This window comes from Leptodactylus fuscus, chromosome 5, assembly GCF_031893055.1.
Source record: "Leptodactylus fuscus isolate aLepFus1 chromosome 5, aLepFus1.hap2, whole genome shotgun sequence".
NCBI lineage: Eukaryota > Metazoa > Chordata > Amphibia > Anura > Leptodactylidae > Leptodactylus > Leptodactylus fuscus.
This window is the reverse complement of record NC_134269.1, coordinates 17,630,794-17,656,552: the sequence shown is the minus strand read 5'-3', so window position 1 is coordinate 17,656,552 and position 25,759 is coordinate 17,630,794. Positions and strand designations below refer to the sequence as shown.

The following is a 25,759-nucleotide window of genomic DNA, read 5'->3' as shown; positions in this document are numbered from 1 at the left end:
ACAGCAAGCAGAGATCTTGAAAACCATTTATACAAAGATCGTCCCTTTAAGAACCTGACGCCCTTCCCCTTAAAATTGTGACATTTTGTACCTAGATCTAATAAAAACTGAATTCGCACTTGACATTCTTGAAGTAAGAGGCAAGACGCTTAAAATTCTTACAAAAATTATTAATGTAACTTCCAATGTCCAAAAACATAGAAAAGCAAATCAGTGCAGAATATCGTCCTCACAAGGACGGGCGGCCATTGTCATGTACGCCAGGCAGTGATATGTAAACCAGATACAAAGTCTGGATCTTATAGTGCAAAAGGTGAGAGGACACGCATAGAAAGAGTGAAAATCCCATACACGGATGTAGGACAGGTTGAGCACCATGGCCTCCTCATACCGGACACGCGGAAAGACCTGCCCTACTGAAATACGCAGTCCATATAAAAATAAAAGTGTCCCCCGACTCTACAGTGAGGTGACTATAATGTTACTGCTACTAGTGCTTACCCCAAATGTAAGCGACCATTGTATGTAACACTAAGGACCAGGCCCCAACTATGACCTGAGTCCAGCAACTTATAGTCACTAGATTGGGATCAGTCCGGTTATCTTTAAGACAAATATGTAAGACATGCCTCAGGCGCGCATCTACTGGCCTAAACAGGGTGATACTAGCCTAAAAGGGTCAATCTGGAGCACCACAGGCCCCCGAGCCTGGAATACTAAAGACCCAAATGGGGTATGACTGGATTATTTGAAACCAAACTGGTCCACTAGACACCCATAGAGGGTTAATCTGGCCAATTGTAGGTCCAAACAAAGTGAGGCTTGTCCATTATAGGCCCCAAAGAGATGAGACTGGCCCTTTATAGGTCCAAACAGGGTGAAAACGGCCTTTTAGGTCAAAATACTGTAAAACTGGCCCATTATCAGCCCAACCGGTGAAAGTGGCCAACCAGAGAGTCGTCACAGTCTTCAGGTCCATGGTAGATAACTGACAGTACCAGTGGTTAAGTTGACGTGCCAAGTTCCAGAAGCCAATATTGCCCATTCCGGCAAGGGCAAGTAACCTAATCATCTTTCCATCTTGGGTAGCTTTGTTTCCGTCATTGGAAAGCCAAGATCTCCTCTGGGGATGGCATGAAGTGTTTCTCATACCCTGAAGTAATGACCGGGGCCGGATTCAGTTGAGGTAATGGTTGTGATGGTGGTGGAGGTGACGGCGGTGGTGGTGGTGGTGATGGCGGAGGCTCCATCTCTTCCACTACTGTGATGATGGGGCTGTGGGAAATCTGTAGCAATAGAAGTATATACATATGATATAGTTAATGGTGTAAACCTATAGAAAATCGTACAATGTTTAGGTCATCCCATTGTATTACCTCCTTAAATAACTTGGTAGTTGACCGAAAGCGGCAAGGAATTCCACCTTAGGTCACTGACTGCCATGTAATAGGTGTTTCCAAGATGGCGGAGCAGGTGCACACTAGAAAGAGACCACGCTCCCTAGGGAATGGTTGGAGATATCTGTTGTTGCAGTTACAGAGTCCGATCTCCAGAGTCTTCCCTGGTGTAATGGACAACGGGTTGTGGACCCCCTGTGTCATCAAACTGCTTTGGTTTAGGGACACCATTGTTGAAGTGGTTTTCCCAATACAGGGATCTGGGCTTTGCTGCAGGAAGACTACCAGGTCTCTACCTCTTGGTGTGGTCAGGGACATAGCTAAAGGTCATGAGCCCTAGTGAGAAAATGCAGCTTCGGACTCAGCCCCTATTGCAACTTTATGTATGGCCGCCATACCTGTCTGTAAAGTAACAGTGTCCTCAGCAGTGATAGTGTCCCCTGCAATATAACAGTGCCCCATTTGTGCCATAGTAAAGTAATAGTGCCCCCCTTGTGGCTCCCCCTTCACCCCACATACCACCCAGGCCCCCCTCACCATACTACATTGTATATGGACCTTCTCCCTACACAGCACTGACGGTGTGCGTGGTTGTGTCTCCTACTCCATAGTAGCACCATAGCAGGAGTAGAGACAGGGGGGCCGGTGAAGAATAGAAGACACACACTGCCACATGCTATATATATATATATATATATATATATATATATATATATATACAGTATATATGTTCTACTCCAGCCCCTCCCTCACCTCAGCCTTATATATGTTACATTATAATCCTGTTTTGCAGGAACTTGATTCCAATGAATTGTAAAGGACAAATAGTTTTGTCTGTTTCCTAAACAAGCAGAGAACGTCATCCCCCCCCCCTTCCATCCCAGCATCCTCATAGTACACAGAAATCAGAGTCTGCATTTTGTCAATCCTGTCTGAAACGTGCCGGGACAATGAGATGCGTGAGTCAGCAATACATATAGGGGAAGTGGGTGGATGATGGCAGACGTCTGCTTATTTGCTGTCTCCCGGTAGGGCCAGCTGAGTGGCCAGCGCACCCCACACAGAGCCCGTATCAGCTGATTATGTGAAACGCGTGGTGTCCTGTGTGCTTAAAGCGCTGCAAATCAAACATTACCTTTGGCTGCGAGCTGCCTGTCATCTACTTAGTGTAAGTCAATACTCCACCTAGCTATTCCAATAAACTGAAGGCTGTTATACTCTATATATAGGTCCAGCCTGCCAGAAGCTGCGCCATGACTACACCTGGCAAGGCGGGACTCCGAGTGCCAAAAATGAGCACAAAATTCTAGAATTAGACGTTAAAAAGTTTTTCTTCATAGGCGCTACTCTACCTGTTGAGGTTGCCACATGTTCCCAGTGGATGCCATAAAGATTTTCTTAAGTTTATCTTCAGGTTTGGGGATTTTGGGCCACAATGAAATCTTACAATCACAGAAACACAACCCGACTCCAGAGACAGAGAGTAAGATGGCGGCCACGGCCACCACGAGCAGCACACGGTGGCGACTTCCTGTTGCTGGAGACATGAAGAACATGCCAAGTGTCAGGACATACGGTAGTAATGAAAAATACACACATACTATTGAACTGGCACACAGAGTTTGCTGTACCTACCAGAAGTTTGGAAGGTCTTGTGGGGTCCTGGTTGCCCCTCACCTGCTCTAGTGGAAGCCGTCATCCAGATGGTGTGTATAGTCCCTGATGACAGTCCTGAAAGGATCTTGTGCCCACTTTCATTCGATACTAAGACAAATCATGACCCAAAGATATAAAGTCTCAAAATCCGTGTACGTGTATGAGATACAAGAGCGTGCTATATACATTGCAGGTAGTGAGGGTCCGTGATGGCAACCACCTCTGGTTATCTGTATACAATATAAATTAGGAGAATGGAACCTGTGCGGTGTTAATACTACTGCCCACTATATATGAAAGGGAACCGTAATGGGTACCAACATGATGCCAAGTCATAAATGTTCTATATCTATCTTCTTTATATAGCACCATGATATTCCGCAGCACTTTACCTGTATACAATGTGAGAATATGACTATAGGTGCTGATAATACTTGTATAATATAATAGGGAGCAGTGATGGGTGCCAACATGGGGCCAACAATCAACTTTTGATATAGCAGTTATAATAAGTGAAGTCATAGATGTTAGTTACCTGTATATAATGTGATATTATGGCTATAGGTGTTGATATTACTTATAGAGTATACTAAGGGTCAGTAATGGGTACATAAAGAATGCCAATAATGTTATTAATGTCTTTTGATATCCAATTCTAGGTAAAGTCATAGATCTCCATGTGGTGTTGGCTACCTGTATACAATGTGAGAATATGACTATGGATATCTGTATGTTGATACATTGTTATAGGATGCCTGTATAGTTCCAATACTGTGTGGTGTAGGGTCTAAGAAAAGAAAGTAAGAGATGGTTAAGTGGGTCTGATGTGGACTGGTACACTGTGTGCCCATACGGTGCCAATATTATATAGCAATATTCAGGGTGAGAAGAAACAGTAATGTTAAAGCAGTGAGTACTACATAGAAGTAATAGAGACTGTGCAAAAAGGTAGAGTAAAGGGTGCCCACGTGGTGCTAATATTGGTTACTTTTATAGAGTGTGTGGTACAGTAGTAAGCACCAATGTAGTGACAAGTTTGGATACTTATATACACTGGGAAGGTACAGTAATGGGGGTCCATATGGTGCCAAGTTTGACTACTTTTATACACAGTGAGAAGGTACAGTAATGGGGTCCCATGTGGTGCCACGTTTGGCTACTGTTATACACAGTGAGAAGGTACAGTAATGGGGTCCCATGTGGTGCCACGTTTGGCTACTGTTATACACAGTGAGAAGGTACAGTAATGGGGTCCCATGTGGTGCCACGTTTGGCTACTGTTATACATAGTGAGAAGGTACAGTAATGGGGTCCCATGTGGTGCCACGTTTAGCTACTGTTATACATAGTGAGAAGGTAAAGTAATGGGGTCCCATGTGGTGCCACGTTTAGCTACTGTTATACACAGTGAGAAGGTACAGTAATGGGGTCCCATGTGGTGCCAATATCAGTTCCCTTTATAAAAGATGATGGGGAACACTTGTGCGGTATTATTATTATTATCTATACGAGAAGGAATAGTCACGATGATGATGATGATGATTACCTGAGTGATTCTCCAAGCGTTCTGTGGTTTTTACATAGATGGTATAATGTGAGATGATTCCTCTCCTCTGCTGTTTTGGTATCTCCTCCCAAGACACAAGAACAGATTCTTCCGAAAGGACTTGGCTGGTAAAGTTTGGTGCTGCCGTAGGTGCTAGCAGACAAGAATGGAGACATGTGATATGTGACTCTCAGCAGATCCCCCCGCCTGTGCCCCTCTCAGCAGATCCCCCCGCCTGTGCCCCTCTCAGCAGATCCCCCCGCCTGTGCCCCTCTCAGCAGATCCCCCCGCCTGTGCCCCTCTCAGCCATGTCCTATGATCGCTCTGGGAACTAACACTAGCAGACTGTACTGCCACCTGCTGGTCTCTGCATAGAGTGCCTCTATATTTATAGCAGTTCAAGCAGCGCCACCTGTAGTTTATTTATAGTATTAGCTCGTTGTTTGTTTTTTTTTGCTTTTCAGTTTTTTTGTTCTTTTGATGTACGGTACTTTTCAGTAAAAAACGAAACTTTGACGCTTGGTTGTGTAAGCGCTTGTCGTGGATTTAGTAACTATTATGGGAACTCCATACGTTCATTTCCTTATTTTACTTTCTAAACATTCTCTCGCCTACGTATACACCTCTTCTTTGGAGACAATGTTGAATTAGAGTCTCCGTCAAGATCTGAACGGGATGTCTTAAAGGAGGTCTTAAAGGGAGTGTGTCACCATAAGCCAGCATATTAAGCCATATAGATAGGTTACGGTCACCTGAATTAAACAATGTTTCCCCTTGTGAATCACAGCCTTGGTTACTGTTATTCCTGTTGTAGGCTGGGCACAGATTTGGGGTGAATTTCCCCCATTTAGTTCAAATCCTCAAGGTTTTACTGCAGGTTATCTGTGGGATCCACATCCGGTTGCTGATGTATACGACTGGCCCTGTGTATACTGTACATGACTTTTATGGGGCCAATACATGATTGCCAGGAGCCCATATGTGAAGCTGCACCCCCAATCCATGCCCCTTTTTACCTGATATTTTTTGGTGGAATATATGGCCGCCCTACTTGCTCACCTTCCTCTTGGCTGTAGACCTCAGCAGAGAAGGTCCTGGCGCAGCTGTGGTTGTAGGGGACGTACACAGAGATGACATAGGGGACCCCAGGGGTGAAGTCACCTGCAGGGAGAGACAATGAAATCCAGATAAAGGGTTAATAATGTATACTAAATATCCAGACTGTATATATCCTAATGTCATTCCTCCATGGTATAGGAGGGAGACCCAAGTAGCCCCTCACCTGGGAGCAGTAAGGTCTCGTGGCCCTCCTGGCTTCTAGTCCAGTGGACGGCCATCGTCTCGTCTTCTGTCCACTCTGTCACGTAGCTCAGGACGTGGTCAGATTTCTGTAGCTCCTTACATGAGACGCTGATCCCTCCTGTGTTTCCCTGGACACTGCAGTCAAGAACAGTCTTGTCTGTCATTCCTGTAAGAACAGTTATCATAGAATGATCACTAAAGGAGAAGAGGAGAGAAATGACAGGATAGTGCCAGGAGGAGTCATAGGAGGGTGCACAGTGACAGGAGGAGTCATAGGAAGGTGCGCAGTGACAGGAGGAGTCATAGGAGGGTGCACAGTGACAGGAGGAGTCATAAGAGGGTGCACAGTGACAGGAGGAGTCATAAGAGGGTGCGCAGTGACAGGAGGAGCCATAGGAGGGTGCACAGTGACAGGAGGAGTCATAGGAGGGTGCACAGTGACAGGAGGAGTCATAAGAGGGTGCAGTGTGACAGGAGGAGTCATAGGAGGGTGCGCAGTGACAGGAGGAGTCATAGGAGGGTGCGCAGTGACAGGAGGAGTCATAGGAGGGTGCACAGTTATAGGAGGAGTCATAGGAGGGTGCACAGTTATAGGAGGAGTCATAGGAGGGTGCACAGTTATAGGAGGAGTCATAGGAGGGTGCACAGTTATAGGAGGAGTCATAGGAGGGTGCAGTGTGACAGAAGATAGAACAACACAGAGTAACTGGAGGAATCACAGGACAATGCACAGTGACAGGTGGAGTCATAGGAGGATGCAGCATAACAGACGATAGAACAACACAAAGTAACAGAAGGAATCACAGGACGATGCACAGTGACAGGAGGAATTATAAGATGATGCACAGTGACAGGAGGAATTATAAGATGATGCACAGTGACGAGGAATTACCAGGCAATGAACAGTGACAGGAGGCATCACAGGAGGATGCGCAGTGACAGAAGACATTACAGAACAATACACTACAACAGGAGGATTCACAGGGCAGTGCAAAGTGACAGGAGAAATTATAGTATGTAGCATGACTGTAATTATTACAGGAGAGTGCCCAGTTACAGGAGGAGTTACAGAGTAACATGAGAAATTAAGGAATCTTGTACAGTAACAGGAGGAACTACAGGACAATAAACTGCAACAGGAGGTATTACATGAGGATATACAGTGACAGGAGGAATTACATGAGGATATACAGTGACAGGAGGAATTACATGAGGATATACAGTGACAGGAGGAATTATATAAGGATATACAGTGACAGGAGGAATTACATGAGGATATACAGTGACAGGAGGTATTACATGAGGATATACAGTGACAGGAGGAATTACATGAGGATATACAGTGACAGTAGCAATTACATGAAGGTATACAGTGACAGGAGGTATTACATGAGGATATACAGTGACAGGAGGTATTACAGGATGATGTACAGTAACAGTAAGTATTATATAGCACAATGCCCAGTGACAGGAGGAGTTACAGGGTAGTAATGCGTCACCTGTACAAAGTGGGGGGACACAGGCAGGGGGTCCTGTTCCTTTGGGATTCTTGGCTCTGACACACACTTCTGTGGACTGGTCAGGAAGTGTTGTCCTACAACATGAAGCGTCAATGGTCCTCTCTTTATCCCCGTGTGTGTACGTCACCTGGTATGTCAGGTTTCTGCTCCCCGCAGAGTGCAGGTCCAGCGGCTGTGCCAACAAGAGTACAGAGATCCGGTGTCACCATTCTATAGAATAATACATACGGTGCGCGCTAGAACCTCTCCGATGTCACCCGAGGCGCGTCTGACTACAGGACACATACTACATGGCAGCTAGAACAATTATAAATGCAGCTCTGGATGTGACTGGAGGATATGAAGCACCCAATATATATGTAAAGACTGAGAAAATTAAGAAAAATCCAAAATTTCCTATATAAAAGTTACATTGAGATGGAAATAAACTGTTGTCGGATTCCAAGGACAACCAGCAAAATTTTGTACACAGCTTTACCTTCCACATTACTAGATGGGATGATCCATCCTGCAGTCTTCTCCATACATGGGAGCGTCCATTAGGAACTAAAGGGGGAGGGACATGAGAGATGACATGAGATGGGACAACATTAGGAGTGAATACAGGAGGCGGTAGAGGTGTGAGAACGTGACTATGGGTGGTATACGAAATATGGCGATGGCCTACGATGCAATGGGATGACATAAGGAGAAGGGATGATGGTGAAGTCAACTTGGATCCTAAGGCTTCCTCTGAGATAAGCGGCGCTTAAGATATTAGCTGCATGCTTATCCCAAAACCAAAGTGGGTGAATTGGGGTCAAAATGGCCGAAGAGCTGAAGTAGAAGTACATAAGATATAAGGAGAAGACATGAAGAGAGTGAAGTGATGGCTTAGGAGGTCTACAAGGAAGGAAGGAACGCTGTCACTCCTCGTACCCACTTCAGGACTCCTCACAATATGACTCTCGCTCCATAGACTTCCCTTCGTCATAGTCGCATCTTTTAGATATCGGATCTGGAACTCATAGTCGGTGTCCGGCTTAGGGTTATCCATGACATATGTGCTGATCTCCAGGTCACTCTCATTTACCTGTTGTTTTCAGGTGAGAAAAATAAGATATAACATTTATTCCTCCACGACCACCAGGGGCAGTATAGACAGGACATGTCACAAACTGTAGAGTATACAAGACGTCTTCTCAGACTTATTCTAGGCATCAGGGTTCTCTCATTTACTATATTTTTCCCGATGTGCTCAAGTTTATAAGCAAAACAAATAGAAAAAAATCTGACTACTTTCAGACAACATTGGTGGTCTAGAGTAATGGAGGGGTTAATGAGAATTTCTCTGAAGGTCTGGGGTAGTGAAGAGGTTAATGCCAGTCTCCCTGGTGGTCTAGGGTAGTGAAGAGGTTAATGGAAACTTCCCTGGTGGACTAGAATAGATATTAAGGCTAGCTTCCCTGATGGCCTAGGGCAGGGGTAGGGAACCTTTGGCTCTCCCGCTGCTGTGAAACTACAACTCCCAGCATGCTCCATTCACTTCCATGGGAGTTCCAAGAACAGCAGAGCAAGTATGCATGCTGGGAGTTGTAGTTTTGCAACAGCTGGAGAGCCGCACGTTCCCTACCCCTGGCCTAGGGTAAGGGCGGGTTTGATTAAAACCTTCGCTATAGTCTGAGGTACTGGACGGGCTACTGTCTACTCCACTGGTGGTCCAGGGTAAGGGAGAGTTTTGATGAAAGCTTCCCCGATAGTCTAGGGTACTGCAGGGGTTAATGCTAGCTTCCCTGGTGGTCTTGTGTAATGGAAGGGCTAATGTCAGATTCTCTGCTGGTCTATGGAAGTAGAGGAGTTAATCTCTGTTTCCCTGGTGGTCTAGGAGGGTAATGCAGGCAGCATCTTCCTCTGAGCTGTGTAAGGGCTATTTGTTGTGGGGGGATCTGTAGTTCTTATTGGTACCATTATATTAGTATATATCACCAGGACCACTTTAAAATGACTTTTTGCCTTTTTTTTCATCATTTCATTTTTAGGTCCAACATTCTGGATTAATAATATTATGACAGATCTTGTGATCGGAGATATTCTCCTGTGATACAAAGGTCCAATATAATATATAATATAATACACTATGCAGTATAATATAATATAATGAAGTCTAAAATTATTTAATAGAGTATAATATACAGTACACTATATATATAATATACACTATACAGTATCATTTAGTAATAATATAACATCTAATATTATAGAGTACAACAAAATAAAATAATAGAGTATAAAATAACAAAGTAATAAAACACAGTATAATATAACACAGTATAATACAGTATAATATAACACATTATAATATAGCACAGTATAATATATAATACAATAGAATACAGTATAAAACAGTATAATATAATAAAACAGTATAATATAACACAATACAGTAAAATATATAATACAGTATAATATAACGCAATATAATACAGTATAATATATAATACAATATAATATAACAGTATAATATAATAAAACACAGTATAACATAATACAATATAACACAGTATAATATAATATGTAATTCTGCCATATACTATTACTGACCTTAGTCCAGTTGTCAGCTCCCAGTATCCGATACCTCAGCTCCACCTGGAGATCCCTCTGCTCCAGCTCCTCGTCCTCTGGGGGGCTCCACATAATTTCCAAGCTGTCACTTTCTAAGGCTGAGCTAAGCAGAGGAGGTCTGATAAAGACTGCAAGAAAGGAGAGTCTCCTGAGCTGACGTCTTGGCAGATCTGCTGTGTACCTTCCCCTTAGATCAGAATCTCCCCTTGATACACAGAATTTCTGTACATTAAGACATGTAACAATTCAGACATGCCGACCCCGTACTGCTCCTGAGCTGTTATAATTCAGAGCTGCATTCACCATTCTGCAGGTTGCAGAGCTGAAATCTCCTCTCACCCCCTGGCGTATTCAGTGTCAGTTTGAGTCACAGTCTTAGGTGGCGTTCACACTTGCATCTGGTATCCCTCCATCGTGAATCTGCCAAAATTGCAGAAAACCCATTGAGAACGGTTTGCAAATAGTCCATTTAAAAACCCATTCACTTCATTGGGTTTGTAAAGCTTCCGCAGGTGTCAGTTTGCCGCCTCTCCGCTGTGAATCCGCTTTTTTGGATGGACGCAAAGTCCTGCATGATCCATTGAAGTGAATGGGTTTTGAAACGAACCGTTCCCGATCTATTTCTCTGCAATTTCGGCAGATTCACGACGGACGGACAGCAGACGCAAATGTGACTGAGGCAATATCTGTACGTCAGGCTCTGTGGTTGATTCTGTGATGATTCTGTGGTTACTGGGATCAAGGAATCATCTCTGCAGTGTGTGAATGTGGTTGTCAGACTATCCTAAGGGTCCATAGGGTCCACAAGAGACCTGCAGATATATCTGGGCAGCAGTTTCTTAGAAATGGAACTAAGTCTAACAGTCTGACCCTAAGTCGTGCTGCAGAGAAAGAGCGAGATCTTCACAATGGGTAGCCAATAAGTGACATCAGTGAGTAATAATACATACATGAGGTCATATATATCATGAACGAGTCTGCTGACAACCCAACATACCGTCATATCATCTCACTGTCCTTTTGGCTGTTGTGCATACTTACGATTAAGTCCACCCTCGGTGAAATGCTCCGACTTCTTCTTGCCTCCTCCAGTGACTGTAATATTATACTCATTATACCTTGTAAGCTTGTCCCGAGGGATCAACAACCAGTTTTGACCAAAAGGTACATCAAATAGAAGAGGAGGTGAATCAGGACTGGAGGAAGAAAAAAGAAAGATGGAGTATAATCTTAAAAACTCCTTCACATTTTTTTTTTTCCGTCATACTTACTGTCTCAGGGATACTGAATGATCCGACGCATCACTTCTCCATGAACAGTTCAGGTCAAACTTGTCTTGAATTACACAGCAAACAGAGCAGTCATGGTGGAGTCCTGTATATAGATCATAATGGGTCACTAACAAATAGGCAACAGTAAAGAGTAAGAATATAACTACTATAATACTGCTCCTATGTACAAGAATATAAGTACTATAATACTACCCCCTATGTACAAGAATATAACTACTATAATACTACCTCCTATGTACAAGAATATAACTACTATAATATTGCTCCTATGTACAAGAATATAACTACTATAATACTGCTCCTATGTACAAGAATATAACTACTATAATACTGCTCCTATGTACAAGAATATAACTACTACAATACTGCTCCTATGTACAAGAATATAACTACTATAATACTACTCCTATGTACAAGAATATAACTACTATAATACTGCTCCTATGTACAAGAATATAACTACTATAATACTACTCCTATGTACAAGAATATAACTACAATAATACTGCTCCTATGTACAAGAATATAACTACTATAATACTACTCCTATGTACAAGAATACAACTACTATAATACTACCTCCTATGTATAAGAATATAACTGCTATAATACTGCTCCTATGTACAAGAATATAACTACTATAATACTGCTCCTATGTACAAGAATATAACTACAATAATACTGCTCCTATGTACAAGAATATAACTACTATAATACTACTCCTATGTACAAGAATACAACTACTATAATACTACCTCCTATGTACAAGAATATAACTACTATAATACTACCTCCTATGTACAAGAATATAACTACTATAATACTACTCCTAAGTTCAGGAATATAACTACTATAATACTACCCCTATGTACAAGAATATAACTACTATAATACTACTCCTATGTACAAGAATATAACTATTATAATACTGCTCCTATGTACAAGAATATAACTACTATAATACTACTCCTATGTACAAGAATATAACTACTATAATACTGCTCCTATGTACAAGAATATAACTACTATAATACTACTCCTATGTACAAGAATATAACTACTATAATACTGCTCCTATGTACAAGAATATAACTACAATAATACTGCTCCTATGTACAAGAATATAACTACTATAATACTACTCCTATGTACAAGAATACAACTACTATAATACTACCTCCTATGTACAAGAATATAACTACTATAATACTACCTCCTATGTACAAGAATATAATTACTATAATACTACCTCCTATGTACAAGAATATAACTACTATAATACTACTCCTAAGTTCAGGAATATAACTACTATAATACTACCCCTATGTACAAGAATATAACTACTATAATACTACTCCTATGTACAAGAATACAACTACTATAATACTACCTCCTATGTACAAGAATATAACTACTATAATACTACCTCCTATGTACAAGAATATAATTACTATAATACTACCTCCTATGTACAAGAATATAACTACTATAATACTACTCCTAAGTTCAGGAATATAACTACTATAATACTACCCCTATGTACAAGAATATAACTACTATAATACTGCTCCTATGTACAAGAATATAACTACAATAATACTGCTCCTATGTACAAGAATATAACTACTATAATACTACTCCTATGTACAAGAATACAACTACTATAATACTACCTCCTATGTACAAGAATATAACTACTATAATACTACCTCCTATGTACAAGAATATAACTACTATAATACTACTCCTAAGTTCAGGAATATAACTACTATAATACTACCCCTATGTACAAGAATATAACTACTATAATACTACTCCTATGTACAAGAATATAACTATTATAATACTGCTCCTATGTACAAGAATATAACTACTATAATACTACTCCTATGTACAAGAATATAACTACTATAATACTGCTCCTATGTACAAGAATATAACTACAATAATACTGCTCCTATGTACAAGAATATAACTACTATAATACTACTCCTATGTACAAGAATACAACTACTATAATACTACCTCCTATGTACAAGAATATAACTACTATAATACTACCTCCTATGTACAAGAATATAACTACTATAATACTACTCCTAAGTTCAGGAATATAACTACTATAATACTACCCCTATGTACAAGAATATAACTACTATAATACTACTCCTATGTACAAGAATATAACTATTATAATACTGCTCCTATGTACAAGAATATAACTACTATAATACTACTCCTATGTACAAGAATATAACTACTATAATACTACTCCTATGTACAAGAATATAACTATTATAATACTGCTCCTATGTACAAGAATATAACTACTATAATACTGCTCCTATGTACAAGAATATAACTACTATAATACTGCTCCTATGTACAACAATATAACTACTATAATACTGCTCCTATGTACAACAATATAACTACTATAATACTGCTCCTATGTACAAGAATATAACTACTATGATACTGCCCCTATGTACAAGAATATAAGAATATAACTACTATAATACTGCTCCTATGTACAAGAATATAACTACTATAATACCGCTCCTATGTACAAGAATATAACTACTATAATACTACTCCTATGTACAAGAATATAACTACTATAATACTGCTCCTATGTACAAGAATATAACTACTATAATACTACCCCTATGTACAAGAATATAACTACTATAATACTACTCCTATGTACAAGAATATAACTATTATAATACTGCTCCTATGTACAAGAATATAACTACTATAATACTACTCCTATGTACAAGAATATAACTACTATAATACTACTCCTATGTACAAGAATATAACTATTATAATACTGCTCCTATGTACAAGAATATAACTACTATAATACTGCTCCTATGTACAAGAATATAACTACTATAATACTGCTCCTATGTACAACAATATAACTACTATAATACTGCTCCTATGTACAAGAATATAACTACTATAATACTGCTCCTATGTACAAGAATATAACTACTATAATACTGCTCCTATGTACAAGAATATAACTACTATAATACTACTCCTATGTACAAGAATATAACTACTATAATACTGCTCCTATGTACAAGAATATAAGAATATAACTACTATAATACTGCTCCTATGTACAAGAATATAACTACTATAATACCGCTCCTATGTACAAGAATATAACTACTATAATACTACTCCTATGTACAAGAATATAACTACTATAATACTGCTCCTATGTACAAGAATATAACTACTATAATACTACTCCTATGTACAAGAATATAACTACTATAATACTGCTCCTATATACAGGAATATAACTACTATAATGCTGCCTCCCATGTACAAGAATATAACTACTATAATACTGCTCCTATGTACAAGAATATAACTACTATAATACTGCTCCTATGTACAAGAATATAACTACTATAATACTACCTCCTATATACAGGAATATAACTACTATAATACTACCTCCCATGTACAAGAATATAACTACTATAATACTGCTCCTATGTACAAGAATATAATTACTATAATACCGCTCCTATGTACAAGAATATAACTACTATAATACTGCTCCTATGTACAAGAATATAACTACTATAATACTACCTCCTATATACAGGAATATAACTACTAGAGATGAGCGAACACTAAAATGTTCGAGGTTCGAAATTCGATTCGAACAGCCGCTCACTGTTCGAGTGTTCGAATGGGTTTCGAACCCCATTATAGTCTATGGGGAACATAAACTCGTTAAGGGGGAAACCCAAATTCGTGTCTGGAGGGTCACCAAGTCCACTATGACACCCCAGGAAATGATACCAACACCCTGGAATGACACTGGGACAGCAGGGGAAGCATGTCTGGGGGCATAAAAGTCACTTTATTTCATGGAAATCCCTGTCAGTTTGCGATTTTCGCAAGCTAACTTTTCCCCATAGAAATGCATTGGCCAGTGCTGATTGGCCAGAGTACGGAACTCGACCAATCAGCGCTGGCTCTGCTGGAGGAGGCGGAGTCTAAGATAGCTCCACACCAGTCTCCATTCAGGTCCGACCTTAGACTCCGCCTCCTTCGGCAGAGCCAGCGCTGATTGGCCGAAGGCTGGCCAATGCATTCCTATGCGAATGCAGACTTAGCAGTGCTGAGTCAGTTTTGCTCAACTACACATCTGATGCACACTCGGCACTGCTACATCAGATGTAGCAATCTGATGTAGCAGAGCCGAGGGTGCACTAGAACCCCTGTGCAAACTCAGTTCACGCTAATAGAATGCATTGGCCAGCGCTGATTGGCCAATGCATTCTATTAGCCCGATGAAGTAGAGCTGAATGTGTGTGCTAAGCACACACATTCAGCACTGCTTCATCACGCCAATACAATGCATTAGCCAGTGCTGATTGGCCAGAGTACGGAATTCGGCCAATCAGCGCTGGCTCTGCTGGAGGAGGCGGAGTCTAAGGTCGGACCTGAATGGAGACTGGTGTGGAGCGATCTTAGACTCCGCCTCCTCCAGCAGAGCCAGCGCTGATTGGCCGAATTCCGTACTCTGGCCAATCAGCACTGGCTAATGCATTGTATTGGCTTGATGAAGCAGTGCTGAATGTGTGTGCTTAGCACACACATTCAGCTCTACTTCATCGGGCTAATAGAATGCATTGGCCAATCAGCGCTGGCCAATGCATTCTATTAGCGTGAACTGAGTTTGCACAGGGGTTCTAGTGCACCCTCGGCTCTGCTACATCAGATTGCTACATCTGATGTAGCAGTGCCGAGTGTGCATCAGATGTGTAGTTGAGCAAAACTGACTCAGCACTGCTAAGTCTCTGCATTCGCATAGGAATGCATTGGCCAGCCTTCGGCCAATCAGCGCTGGCTCTGCCGGAGGAGGCGGAGTCTAAGGTCGGACCTGAATGGAGACTGGTGTGGAGCGATCTTAGACTCCGCCTCCTCCAGCAGAGCCAGCGCTGATTGGTCGAGTTCCGTACTCTGGCCAATCAGCGCTGGCCAATGCATTCTATTAGCCCGATGAAGTAGAGCTGAATGTGTGTGCTTAGCACACACATTCAGCTCTACTTCATCAGGCTAATAGAATACATTGGCCAATCAGCGCTGGCCAATGCATTCTATTAGCTTGATGAAGCAGAGTGTGCACAAGGGTTCAAGCGCACCCTCGGCTCTGATGTAGCAGAGCTGAGGGTGCACAAGGGTTCAAGTGCACCCTCGGCTCTCCTACATCAGAGCCGAGGGTGCGCTTGAACCCTTGTGCAGCCTCGGCTCTGCTACATCAGAGCCGAGGGTGCGCTTGAACCCTTGTGCACACTCTGCTTCATCAAGCTAATAGAATGCATTGGCCAGCACTGATTGGCCAGAGTACGGAATTCGGCCAATCAGCGCTGGCCAATGCATCCCTATGGGAAAAAGTTTATCTCACAAAAATCACAATTACACACCCGATAGAGCCCCAAAAAGTTATTTTTAATAACATTCCCCCCTAAATAAAGGTTATCCCTAGCTATCCCTGCCTGTACAGCTATCCCTGTCTCATAGTCACAAAGTTCACATTCTCATATGACCCGGATTTGAAATCCACTATTCGTCTAAAATGGAGGTCACCTGATTTCGGCAGCCAATGACTTTTTCCAATTTTTTTCAATGCCCCCAGTGTCGTAGTTCCTGTCCCACCTCCCCTGCGCTGTTATTGGTGCAAAAAAGGCGCCAGGGAAGGTGGGAGGGGAATCGAATTTTGGCGCACTTTACCACGTGGTGTTCGATTCGATTCGAACATTGCGAACACCCTGATATCCGATCGAACATGTGTTCGATAGAACACTGTTCGCTCATCTCTAATAACTACTATAATGCTGCCTCCCATGTACAAGAATATAACTACTATAATACTGCTCCTATGTACAAGAATATAACTACTATAATAATATTCCTATATACAAGAATATAACTACTATAATACTACTCCTATATACAAGAATATAACTACTATAATACTACTCCTATATACAAGAATATAACTACTATAATACTGCTCATATGTACAAGTATATAACTACTATAATACTACTCTTATGTACAAGAATATAACTACTATAATACTGCTCCTATGTACAAGAATATAACTACTATAATACTGCCCCTATGTACAAGAATATAACTGCTATAATACTGCTCCTATGTACAAGAATACAACTACTATAATACTGCCCTATGTACAAGAATATAACTACTATAATACTGCTCCTATGTACAAGAATATAACTACTATAATACTACTCCTATGTACAAGAATATAACTACTATAATACTACTCCTATGTACAAGAATATAACTACTATAATACTACTCCTATGTACAAGAATATAACTACTATAATACTACTCCTATGTACAAGAATATAACTACTATAATACTACTCCTATGTACAAGAATATAACTACTATAATACTACTCCTATGTACAAGAATATAACTACTATAATACTACTCCTATGTACAAGTATATAACTACTATAATACTGCTCCTATGTACAATAATATAACTACTATAATACTGCTCCTATGTACAAGAATATAACTACTATAATACTACTCCTATGTACAAGAATATAACTACTATAATACTACTCCTATGTACAAGAATATAACTACTATAATACTGCTCCTATGTACAAGAATATAACTACTATAATACTACCTCCTATGTACAAGAATATAACTACTATAATAATACTCCTATATACAAGAATATAACTAGTATAATACTACTCCTATATACAAGAATATAACTACTATAATACTGCTCCTATGTACAAGAATATAACTACTATAATACTGCTCCTATGTACAAGAATATAACTACTATAATACTGCTCCTATGTACAAGAATATAACCACTATAAAATACCGCCAGATAACACACTGAACTTGCAAACATGTGCAGGGTCCTTTCATCTCTATAGGATTATGGGTTTTTAGCTCTGTTTTGTGAATGACTCTTCCCGCTCGCTGTATACATACATACCATACATACATATATATAGTTTGTACATGTGATGTGTCACAGTTTCCCGGAGATTGTTCCGCCACATAATAAAGAACATATTGACTTCATTCCTATATATTGACCTCAGTAAGTATTTCCGACCTTTGAGCCCTGCACGCCGTCACTTTCGGTAATCCCCTCCCCTCTGTATGGGCGGTGCACTTTCATGTCTCTCTTCTATATGTGACTGCACATAGTCCCTGAGCCAAACCACATAAGAGGGTTCGAGGTGAAGAAAGTCTCCAGGCAGCGCCAGACACCTCACGGAAAGTCACCGTACTTCTTCTGCCATAGAATACTGGCATGTTCTGGGCTCTCAGTGCTTGTGAGAAAATGTCACAATGACGTAATAAACTCCCGCCATGGGAGCGACAGTCAGGAAGGTGGAGAACGTGCAAACTCATTGCAGATGATACCAACCCTGCAAGGCTGCAGTGTGAGCCACCATTGCATGGGGTTATAATATGTGCAGGCAATCCTATAGGTTGTGTCCCATCAGTGGTCTCCTATAGAGATGGTGACTGGTGACAATATGGTCATCATAGAAAATAGAGAGACACATTCAGCCATTGGTTGAGTAGAAACTAATTAGCATGGACTGTCCCTTTAAGAGAACAAGTGCATCGAGTCCCTATAGTGAGCAGTGGCCGGCAAGCAGGGGGACAAGAGACAGCACACTGACTACTGCACAGGTCATACGGCATGCCCACTATGTTTTCCTATTGAAGGACACATCTCGCCTCCTCCCGTTCCCACACAGTCACAGAGTATGCTCACTACACTTTTCCAAAAAAGTCAATAGGTGATGGAAATAAATAGCTTCTTCCCCTTCCTTGTACAATGATGTCTGCACATGTTACAAAGCATGCTCACTACTTTGTCCAATAAAAGTCAATAGATGATGGACACGGCACACTACCTCCCCCTGTAGGTTTAACAGAGCATGCTCACTACGCTCTGTTATATATGTTCATTGGTAATGGACGTAGCTCTCCTCTGCCCCCTACTCGCATAGTGATTTTCACCAATGTTACAGAGCATGCTCACTACACTTTCCTATAGAAGTCACCTCCTCCCTCTCCTTGCACTATTGTATATGTAACAGAACATGCTGACCGCACTCTCCCATACAGGTCAATGGGTGATGGACACAGCTCACTACATCTCCTTGCACAAGTCAATGTGCATGCTCACTATCATAAATGTTAATAAGTGTTGGTAATTCCTCCACCTTTCATAAGCTCACTGAATGTTCCAAAATAAATCTATAAGCAATGTATCAGTCATCCTCCTCCTTGCACAACTCTGCACGTGATACAGAGCATGCTCACTACACTCTGCCACAAAAGTCAATATTTCATGGACACGGCCCACCTCTTTCCCTCTTTGCACAGGTCATTCAATGAGTCACTTCTAAGATTTCCTACATCCAGGTAGGCTATGTAAGTAAATCTCTGGATCGGTTCCCTCTACTCCCCCTCCCCCCGCACTGGACTTGTGATCTATCCAGTAAATGTTTATGTTGCTGCGGCTATTGTGTAAAAATACTTTATTAGTTGTGAAATGACTCCGAGAAATCTGTGACTCACTGAATGAAGTTGTGTAACCCTCATCATCTCTTCGCTACTCGTATTCCTCCCTCTGGATCTACATGGCCTCCAATAATACAGGCCATGGATTGCTGCTCCTATAATAGAGCAGCCCCCTGTATTAGTACTTTATAGGGGCGGGCGACTAAATGACCACTGGGAGTCACTGACTAGTTGTGTGTCAGGATTTTCAGCAAATCTTATACTTGTAAATATATAAGCCTTCACTGAGCCCCAAACATCCTAAAGACAATCCTGAGATACTCCTAATGGTCTAATCCTCAATTACTACCTGCACGGTGCGGCCCACTTGTATCCCTTTCCCGCTGATGTCAGCATGAAGTCATATAGGAAAATAAAACTGCCAGCACAGTAATAACATCAGCATACTGCCATAATATTGGGTCCACATCATACTGTATATAAAGAATAATGACGCATGGCAGCACACACAGAGTAGTTGTTGGTAATACGCACACTAAGCGGAGAGCATACAACATGGCAGCACATACAGAGTAGTTGTTGGTAATACACACTGAGCGGAGAGCACACAACATGGCAGCACACACAGAGTAGTTGTTGGTAATGAATACTCTGAGTGGAGAGCATACAACATGGCAGCACACACAGAGTAGTTGTTGGTAATACACACACTCAGCGAAGAGTATACAACATGGCAGCACACACAGAGTAGTTGTTGGTAATACGCACACTGAGCGGAGAGCCTACAATATGGCAGCACACACACAGAGTAGTTGTTGGTAATACACACACTGAGCGAAGAGTATACAACATGGCAGCACACACGGAGTAGTTGTTGGTAATACACACACTGAGCGGAGAGCACACAATATGGCAGTCATGGTGCCCCTGTAATGTGACAAAGGCTCTGTTCATATTTCCTTTGTGGTCTCCATCATAAACAAAAACACACACACAGTGCCAGATTTGTCACATGACGGACACAGAGTAGTTATTGCTAAATGTGCAGAGGGCATAGAACATGTCAGTCATAATGCCCCTTTAATGTAACATGCAGCGTTTCTGTTCATATATCCATCATGAATGAATGCCACGACACAATGCCACGTTCATCACGATGGACCCCATTGGGTCCATAGTGTTTTACCGCATTGAACATGGTGTTGCCAGAAATAATGGCGCTACATGCTGTACATAGTTACCCATTCCATTTAATGAGCATCACATTTCTCCTACAGACTTTCAGCAGCCATAGTAATGGTGAGGGTCCCTGAACCTCCTAGAGAGGTTGTGGCCCAGTCTAGGTTAACCCTTAACTGTAGAAAGACCATGTGGGCCACGTAGACACTATGGAGCAGCTGAAGGGTGGAGGTTGGTTGGCACCTTCTTAGTACTGGAACAGAAGAAAGGAGATGTAAGAATAACTACTTACCATGTATGTAGCCAAGATGGATAACAAGCAGTCCACTGAGAAGAGCCTTGACCCGACAACTGTCAGACATTCCACCCTGGGAAACAGACCGTGATGTCACGTATTAGCCGACAGATATACAATAGACTCATACAGTCACCAGAAATAGAGTCCGCCCAACATCTGGTCATTAGAAGGTCCTAAATTAGGCAGATCCAACCTCAGATAAACAACACAGAACAGATCCCTCCGGGTCATTACTTATTTACCAAAAACAAGACCAAAATAGAAGAGTCAGGTGTGAAAAACTAAGTGCCCCCCATGACTTGATAGCTTGTAGAACTGACTTTACAGCAATAACTTGTAGTAATGGTTTTCTGGATGACTTTATCAGTCTATCACATCATTCTGGAGGATTTTGGCCAACTCTTCGTTATAACGTTGCTTCAGGTCATCGAGGTTGGACATTCATTTCTTCAAAGTATCTTAAAGGGATCCTATCATTAAAACGCAATTTAATGAGTTCTCTCGCAGCACTGGGTGCGTCCCCAATGCTGTGAGAGAACTCTCCAGCGCCGCTTCCATCTTCTTCAAGAACGGCCTCTTGACGCGTCTTCTTCCAGTGCTGGGGGTCAAACTTCTAGGCCTCGGGCAGAGCCGACTGTGCATGCCCACAGGCCACAAGAAAATGGACGCTTACTTACTTACCGGGATATCTACCGAACGGCGGTGCAGAGAAGACATCAAAAGGTAGGAGAATAATAGCCATTCTTAAGGATATTCCTACGTGGTAGTCACACAAAAATGTGTTTTAATGATAGGAACCCTTTAAGGACCCGTCAGGGTCTGGGCTGTCACTGGGCCATTACAACATGGGAATTCTTCTCCTATAGATTTGTTTCTGTGCTCAGGATCCTTGCCTTGTTTACACACCTATATGGTGGTCTCTCCCTAAGGAGTGACAATATCCCCCGAACCCTGTTTAAGCCTCTCACCTCTACCAGGTTATAGTCCTCTCTACATCGGGCTGATGAGATCCAACCAGATCGAAACAGCTGTCCTCGATTGAGAGACTATACCTGGTATTAATCCCAGCGTCATTGCTAAACAAAGGCCTCTTGGAAGGTCGGGCATGAGGCTAAAGGGAGCAGCCATTATTGGGTTATTTCACTGGAATCCTGTCTTAAGACGGGCTTGCACATTCCAGTGAGCGCCCTCTATTGGTTTGCAACAATGAGGCAGCAACTGTCTTCCTAATTACATCATGGAAGGCGGATTTGCATATTCTTCCCATAGTTGTTTACATGACTCAGTTTTGGCCAAGCTGTTGGATAGATGACCTCACATCTGACTCTAGAGTACTTTGGTAGGAGTTCATGGCTGGTTCAATGACTTCCAGATTCCCAGGTCATGTGGCGGCTGCAAACAAGCCCAAATCATAGTCTTTCACACTGTAGAATGATGAGCTTCAGATTGTTTGGAACTGCCCTTATAACCCTTTCTATATGGATGGGCAGCAATTACTTCCCTAAGATCATTGCTGATGTCTTTCCTCCTTGACATTGTGTTGACACTCCTGAATGCTTGAGATCAGCAGGGACTTTACGTCACTCCATCTACTGCTTAGCATTCTTCATGCTCATTTAAGGGTCTGTTCATTCTCCACTGTCAGTATTTTCATTGCAGTCTAGCCGCGACGGGATGCCAATACAGCGCATCAGTATTCCATCGCTGCCGGATGAATGGGCCATATCAGGAGGGAGTCTGGAGCCGCGGACACTGCAGGTGGAATCTGTGGCAAGATCAAGCAGGACACTTTTTTTTCCACGTCCTGCTGCGATCTCTGCCTTCCATTGAAAACAATGGGAGGCGAATTCTGAGAGGAATGTGCCCCAGATTCGGGGGCGAAATTCACCCCCACATGTCCGCGGCAAATTCCTCCGTCTGAACAGACCCTGAGGCTTGAAGTCCAGTGGGGCTGAATGAAAGACCTGAATTCAATGGTTAATAGCTGGAGATCAATATCTGCCACCATATAGCGTACATTACCTAACGCAGGTCCAAAAATGAAACCTCTCCTATATCTCCCCCTGTTACTCCATATATCCTCCCATTACTCCATATATCCTCTCCTATATCTCCCCCTATTACTCCATATATCCTCTCCTATATCTCTTCCTATTACTCCATATATCCTCCCCTATATCTCTTCCTATTACTCCATATATCCTCCCCCTATATCTCCCCCTATTACTCCATATATCCTCCCCTATATCTCCTCCTATTACTCACTATATCCTCTCTATATCTCCTCCTATTACTCCATATGTCCTCCCCCTATATCTCCCCTTATTACTCCATATATCCTCCCCTATATCTCCTCCTATTACTCCATATATCCTCTCCTATATCTCCTCCTATTACTCCATATATCCTCTCCTATATCTCCTCCTATTACTCCATATATCCTCCCCTATATCTCCTCCTATTACTCCATATATCCTCTCCTATATCTCCTCCTATTACTCCATATATCCTCCCCTATATCTCCTCCTATTTCTCATATATCCTCCCCTATATCTCCCCCTATTACTACATATATCCTCCCCTATATCTCCTCCTATTACTCCATATATCCTCCCCTATATCTCCTCCTATTACTCCATATATCCTCTCCTATATCTCCTCCTATTACTCCATATATCCTCGCCTATATCTCCTCCTATTACTCCATATATCCTCCCCTATATCTCCTCCTATTACTCCATATATCCTCTCCTATATCTCCTCCTATTACTCCATATATCCTCTCCTATATCTCCTCCTATTACTCCATATATCCTCGCCTATATCTCCTCCTATTACTCCATATATCCTCCCCTATATCTCCCCCTATTACTACATATATCCTCCCCTATATCTCCCCCTATTACTCCCTATATCCTCCCTATATCTCCTCCTATTACTCCATATATCCTCCCCTATATCTCCTCCTATTACTCCATATATCCTCCCCTATATCTCCCCCTATTACTCCCTATATCCTCCCCTATATCTCCCCCTATTACTACATATATCCTCCCCTATATCTCCCCCTATTACTCCCTATATCCTCCCTATATCTCCTCCTATTACTCCATATATCCTCCCCTATATCTCCTCCTATTACTCCATATATCCTCCCCTATATCTCCCCCTATTACTCCCTATATCCTCCCCTATATCTCCCCCTATTACTCCATATATCCCCCCTATATCTCCTCCTATTACTCCATATATCCTCCCCTATATCTCCTCCTATTACTCCCTATATCCTCCCCTATATCTCCCCCTATTACTCCCATATCCTCCCCCTATACCCCCTCCTATTTTTGCTCCCATACTCAGACCCGCAGTCACTTACTGTACATCTTCCTCCTGGCAGGACTAGTACTGTATACTGTTGTCTCTCTCTGTCTTCTGTCTCTTCTTCTTCTTTCCTTCCGTCTTCGCACAGTTTTGGGGGTCAGTATATATGAGTCCCCCTCATTACCAGTGGCTGACCCTCCAGCTGTTCCCCTCGATGACCGTGTCTCCCTGACTTGGGTAACTTCAGTTGTATTACCCTCCTCCTCGCTCTCCTCCTCTGTACATACATATTGTGACACCCACATGTTACTCCCCACCCGCTGACTTCCTCCTCTGAAGGATGATATCATATAATCAATGTTATGGTCTCCTTAACCCTTTCTGCTGTCTGTAGCTCACCTGTCCCTGGCCTTGCTGACTGTTTCCCACCTGCCTATCAGCAGTATTACTTCTCTCTCAGCAATGGCATCTATGTACCGTCATGTAGACCCGTTATAACTGGCAGTGGCCCCAGCACTAAACATTTGGTGAAGAGTCCCCATCCCTCTTATATAACCCCGAGCACCTGACGTACAGACAACTGCAGAGACCTCTGAGCCAAACTTCACACATCAGAAAGTCTCCAACAAAGGATATCAGGGGATCCCCAAATGTAAACGGTGTATACACCCCTTATATATAGTGACTGGCATAGATGCGCTATTATTCCCCATAGTGACCCCTGCACACAGTATTATGCCCACTATGGACACCCATGAACAATTATTATACTCTGGGGTCAGACCCCAGAGTATAATAATCGGAGGCCGAGGGGGGATACAAACATAAAAAGCAATGTTACTTACCTATCTCCCGCTCCGCTGCAGTGCTCAGTGGTGTCAGCCATCTTCAATGACGTCACATGACACAGGAAGTGACATAACCAGGACCTGCGTCAGGGAGCGTCCAGAAGTGGGCCCGAACCTGCCCAGAGCGCAGAAAGGTAAGTAACACATTTTTTATGTGCTCTTACCTTTCTGGGGCCTCCGATCATTATACTCGGCGGTC

The 25,759-nt window shown here is 42.0% G+C and overlaps 1 protein-coding gene across 1 annotated transcript; it reads right to left on the bottom strand.

Moving 5' to 3' along the window:
- Positions 1-549: 549 nt before the first annotated feature.
- IL27RA (interleukin 27 receptor subunit alpha) lies at positions 550-24,938 on the bottom strand. Its single transcript, XM_075272516.1, has 14 exons — positions 24,768-24,938; positions 21,386-21,461; positions 11,294-11,396; positions 11,064-11,218; positions 10,002-10,150; positions 8,340-8,493; positions 7,900-7,967; positions 7,401-7,593; positions 5,882-6,067; positions 5,659-5,760; positions 4,600-4,752; positions 3,033-3,161; positions 2,750-2,934; positions 550-1,286 (listed from the first exon to the last, which is right to left on the bottom strand). Exons 2-14 carry the CDS (start codon positions 21,453-21,455, stop codon positions 1,101-1,103), a joined length of 1,833 nt encoding a protein of 610 aa, XP_075128617.1. The 5' UTR covers positions 21,456-21,461; positions 24,768-24,938; the 3' UTR covers positions 550-1,100.
- Between the last annotated feature and the right edge of the window lie 821 nt (positions 24,939-25,759).